A 5,573-nucleotide genomic window follows, 5' to 3' on the forward strand; every position below is an offset into this window, starting at 1 on the left:
AACAAACTTAATAGGCAAAGCAACAGCACCTTCTTACTTAAAGGCTTTATTTCATCTTTCTGACGTGTGGAATTCATCCCATTGCTTGGAAGTGTTATCTTATCCAACCGGCAAACCTAACTTGCATATCTCGTTCTTATCCACTAAACAACCACTGAATACTGCCGCTTGATTCATCAAAGCTGTCGGTCCACTACGCGCAGTCGCCCTCATTGTAAAAATATGTTTGTCGCACTCACTGCCCACTTGCATTCTTGCATCACAAAAGTCTACAGTCTCGCACATAAAACTAAAGCTATTATGGGCAGCCGGAAGCTGTATGTATGTTTGTCGCTATGCCCGCTGATGAATGCCTATCTAATCTGGCGTGCATCGCAATGTATTTTTTTTTTTATTCATGTCATGGACCACCAATGTGGTCCACAAACAAAATGTCCCCCCGTTTTGCCGAAGTCCTCGCGAACAAATTTTCAATATTGATAGGTTTGAGTGGCCGAATTTCAGAAAAGTAGCACCAGATATGTCCCGTCTCTACCAAAATACCAAATATATGCCTTGAACAGTTGATTCCGTAGTTATGCGTAGATATGTCCCCAAAAAAAGAGGAAAATACTAGAATACCCTTGTTTTAATTTTAAACCGTGTACGTCCTAGTATTCAACTTCGCCGTCTATTTACTTGACTTATTCGAGACTTTATTTACTTTGTAACCAATTTTTTTTAACTCCATACTTACTTCATAATTGACTTACTCGACTTGGTACTCAACTTTCTACGTCCAAAACTTAGCTTACAACTTAGTATTTGACTTGCTTAACATTCTTGACTTATCCGACTTCGCACTCCACCTATTTAATTTATTTTTAGATTTTTTGAATGAGTTTATTGGGTGTATAAATGAAATGATGAAGATGGAGTGTTGGTTATATGAAAATAATGGGTTTTTTTTATAAAAAAAAAAAAAAACACTTCTGTCACCTTGTTGGTGCGTATCTATGAAATGAAATATAAAATTTGACATTTTGAGGCAAAAGATGTATATTTAATCAATTAAAGACTTCATAAATTTCAGTTTAGTTCGTCAAACCAAAATGTTCAAAACTCATCTTCACCTACAAATGGAATCAATTTGGTGTAATTCTTCGATTCTATGTACACTTTTTAAAATTTAATTTATCTATTAAAGAATTGAATTGAATTAGAGATAGAAAGACTTGAACAATTTTAAACTAATCTTGAATTAATTTCTAATTTGATCTGTTTGACTTTAACAAAAATACTCATCTATTATTATGTTCAAATACTTTCTTTTTTTAGAAATTGATAAACAATAGTTAATAACACATTCACCACATTAGGGCTGAAGCTCTAACCAATGACTACTATCATGGTAAGATGACACTCTACTACTAAGGTAGAGTTCACTTCTCAAATTCGATTGGGACTATTAAGGACGGGAAATCTCGAGATCAGGAGTGTGAAGTGAAAGTGGGAGTAGATTGTTTATTTACACTAAAATGAGAGTTTAGAATAAGAATTAGAATCTCATTTATATGCTACATTGTCTTGGACTGGAAATGAATTATTTTAAATTAAAATTTTACCTTTATTTAAAAATTATAGTTTTTAATTACAAAGTGAATAAATTATTTATTTTATTATCAATTTTAATTATATAAAATATAATAATAATAGTAATTCTTAATTATGTAAATCATAATTTTTTATTATTTTAATGTAAGTTAAATATTATTGACAAGAGCAATACAAATGAAACATTATTATCAATAATATAGTACAAAATTAATACTTTCTTATAATAAACTATTTATTATTAATAATTATTAATATTAAATAAACATAGTACTATTAAAATTATATAAATATAATAATATTATACTTTTTCAAATAAAGATAGTATACAGTAATATTATCAAATCTCTACGAATATGATAATATTATTTTAAATAATTTTTACTTAGATTACATAAATTATTATTTTTAATATAATAATATTATGTTTAAATAAGTTTAATATTATTATTTTTAAATAAATGTAATATTATATTGTTTTAATAAATATAAAGTACATTATAAAAAAAAGCTAAAAAAGAGTGAAAATCTTACTCTATTTTAAAAAATAAATAAGACTCATGGAGTAAAATTTCCATTTTCCTTTTTAAATGATAAAATAAATATTAGAGTGAGAAAAATATTCGATCCCTAATTTCATACCCCCAACGAACAAGTAGAAGTGGCTCATATGGGAAAAATACGCACGTTAAACCCCACACATTACAATTTGACCTACCGAGGAAATATCAACATGAACTTTACGTCAAAAATCAAAATCAGCCAATTACAAGAAAGGGATGGGAAGAATCTATATCCCCGTGGATTTTCTTGACTACATCCATCTGAACATCGACGTGGAAGCCACACACGACATGGCTTGCGTCCGTAATTATCACACAGCTCAATAATGTCTTAAGAATAAAAGAGGCATTTTTTTTATTTTTTTTTTAAAGTCGGTTCGGCTAAATTAAATCAGACGTTCTCAATTGTCCATTGACATAATAAACCCAGCCTCTCCATCTGACCTCCCACAAGCGTTTCATACATACGCGTAACAAAATAACATACCAGTGTTTTCAAATAATTCGACCATTTTGGAATCGGACACACCCTTTCACACGCTATTAGCTCTTTTTTTGGTTATACAAACCTTTCAAAGGCTTTAAAAGCCGCCCCTACTTCTTATCTCTGTGGACACTCCCAGGCCCACATTTATTCAAAGTCTTCCATTTTCCAATTTATGTTATTATCAAACAGAATAAAGAAGCCTGATACTTGTCTTCAAAGAGAAGTTTCTTGCACGCCTTTATATCAAGAAAATTCCACAGCACCGGAAACAATTCTCTCACGTATAATCATATTCACTAATTACCACTTTCAGTTTTGCATTTCCCTTCAATCATCTGCAATACCACGCCATTCCTTTGCTCACAGATTCCAAATAAACAACAAACACTTCTCCGCATTATGCCCTTGTTCTAGACACATCCGATTCCAAATGATATTTTGAATCTTCTTCCTAACTTCGCTGGTCAGAACTAGCTGTCACCATTATTACGTAACCCATTAAGCCTTCTTTTTTTTCCAAATTAATCACTCAAATATCTTATTTTTCTCACTTCCATATTTAGATTAATTAATTAAATTATATAGAAAATTATAATTAATTGTTTTGAAATAGTCTCAATTCTCACGAATGGCTCCAACTTTAGCGGCCTCTCGTTTAGTCAAAGGGTCATCATAATTTCCACAAGTCCAAAACCTTCACAATTCACAAGTTCCATTCGCGTTCGAGGTGGTAACGGCAGAAAAGTCCGAAGTATATATTTTCCAAATATTTATTTAATATTCCATCAAGTCAAAATAAAAGTCCGAATTAAACGCCACGACGTTTACATCATACCTGCCAAAACCAAAATAATACCTACAGAAATATCATTAAAAAAAAATAAATAACACTAATAAAAGATAAATAATAATAAGAATAACGAATAAAGAATATACCTGCCACCAGAGACGACGCAACTCTGGAAAAAGATAACGGCAAACGGCGATACCCAATGGCAAAGGCAGACGAGTAACGGATGACGTTAACGGAAAATAAAACGCTGCAAACACCAACAGACGTAGGGAACGTCTCAATTCTAATCCAAAGGAATCTGGTCTTTGCAATTTATTAATTGGTTCTCAAGTAATAATCCCAATTAAGGTTGATAAATTGGATTAATTAGGAGTTTCTTTTAAGTTGTTAATATGGTTTAAAAAATGTCTGAATATGATCTCCTTCCATAGCAAATGAGTATGTACAAAACATATTCTCCTCAACCTATGTCCCAAAAAAAATCTAGGGCTTCCAATTTCGATGTCGCCAATCAAACACTTCATGGTCGACTCAGCTACAGCTTCGGTCCAGATCTCGCCGAGCTCATCGTGCCAAAACTAAAGCAAAAACTAAACCAACCTGTGGTGTAAAATCAACTATCTTCATATTTCGACGTGATACAGAGTCGACTCGGCCTCGGTTGGAACGCGGAGCGCCGCCTCTGATGATGCGACGACGGACGGATCAAATCTCTCAACGATCTCTTCATCCACTCTCCTTCAACGCCACCGATTCTCACAAGTGAATTCGTCATAGCGGATCTCCTCATATTCAAGCTATTCGATTGATACGACCCCGTTCCGTTACTATGGCCGTTGACTCCACTGTTCTTATGTAGACTGCACCGGAAAGAGCCTGGATGCGTCGTAGGCGAACACATGCACGTCTTTTTCTGAAAGGAGATGTGGTTGTTTTGCTTCGGAACCGAAATCGATCTGTTAGGAGATATGGATCTATCGATCGAGAAACGGAACGAAGGAGTAGGAGATGCTGACGTGTACAAATTGACACGTGTTGGAGATGCCGATCTTTGGTGGCTACTATGGTGGTTTTTGAAGAAAGCAGACGGTGGAGAAGAGAAACTGGAGCTTGTTGAAGAAGCAAAAGCGGAGGACGAAGAAGAGATTTTATTCGCCGTGTGAAATCTACCGGACGGCGATAACGATCGTAAAACTGGACCGCTTGATCTTCTCGACGATGACGCTGCCATTTGTCAAATTCTATTTATTTATTTTGTTTTTTGAAAAAAGGAAATTTCGAAAGGATGAGAAGAGAGAGAGAGAGAGAGAGAGAGAGAGAGAGAGAGAGAGGACTTTAGGTTTTGATTTCTTCTAAAGGCCCCGAAGGCTGGCTAGTTTGGCAAACCTAGCGAGTCTCGAAGGCGGGATTTATAGGTTGGAGGGACGAGGGCGGATCGCAAATAATGGAAAGATTTGGGGGGTCAGAGGGTTTCTAGACTTGACCATGGTTAGTGTTAACTAGTGGGTTTGGTTAGGCGGATTGCTGCCTTGCTGGGATTGGGATTCTGATCCAACGGCTGGTATGATGTGGACAGAAAAAAGCGACAACAAATGGAGCCGTTTGGATTTACAGCTTTTCTGGGCAACTGCAGAGACTGCCACGTATAGAATTTCGGGAAACGGTCAGGTGTCAAAGTACGAGAACGTGGCAGTGATTTCTAGGTATTTACAATCTGCCATTGCTTAGACTTTTCGCGTGGCGTAACTGTCCCTCATCTTTTAAATCTATAACAATCATGTCCTCAACATATATTCAATAATTTTTTCCGTTAAGGTAAGGGTAAAATAAGTAATTTCATATGTCGATTAATGGTCAACTAAAAAAAAGTAAAATATAAGCTTTTTGTAATTCTTGGAGTAAAAATGCAAAATGTTTGCGTGAAATAATGATTACACCCATTTATTATTGTGAAATAATAAATAAAAAATCTCAAATGTTAAGTAATATGTGCACTTTAACACTTGAGATTTTTTTTTTTTGAAAAAGTCATTTCTTAGTAATTCTTAGCAGCATATAGATTCATGTAATAATTAGCTATCATAATCAGGTCAATTGTTGTCTTTCAAAATTTTATTGAAAAATTTGACCTCCAATA

At 34.2% G+C, this 5,573-nt stretch overlaps 1 protein-coding gene across 1 annotated transcript; it reads right to left on the bottom strand.

Annotated features, from left to right (window-relative positions):
- Positions 1 to 3,841: 3,841 nt before the first annotated feature.
- Positions 3,842 to 4,825, bottom strand: LOC102610799 (uncharacterized). Its single transcript, XM_006483351.4, has one exon. The coding sequence runs from the start codon at positions 4,665 to 4,667 to the stop codon at positions 4,050 to 4,052; it is 618 nt and encodes a 205-aa protein (XP_006483414.1). The 5' UTR covers positions 4,668 to 4,825; the 3' UTR covers positions 3,842 to 4,049.
- Positions 4,826 to 5,573: the final 748 nt, after the last annotated feature.

The sequence above is a fragment of the Citrus sinensis genome, chromosome 1, assembly GCF_022201045.2.
Source record: "Citrus sinensis cultivar Valencia sweet orange chromosome 1, DVS_A1.0, whole genome shotgun sequence".
In the NCBI taxonomy this organism is placed as follows: domain Eukaryota; kingdom Viridiplantae; phylum Streptophyta; class Magnoliopsida; order Sapindales; family Rutaceae; genus Citrus; species Citrus sinensis.

Excerpts from the sequence above, each read along its gene's own strand:
- LOC102610799 (XM_006483351.4), bottom strand. The coding sequence starts at position 4,667 with ATGGCAGCGTCATCGTCGAGAAGATCAAGCGGTCCAGTTTTACGATCG.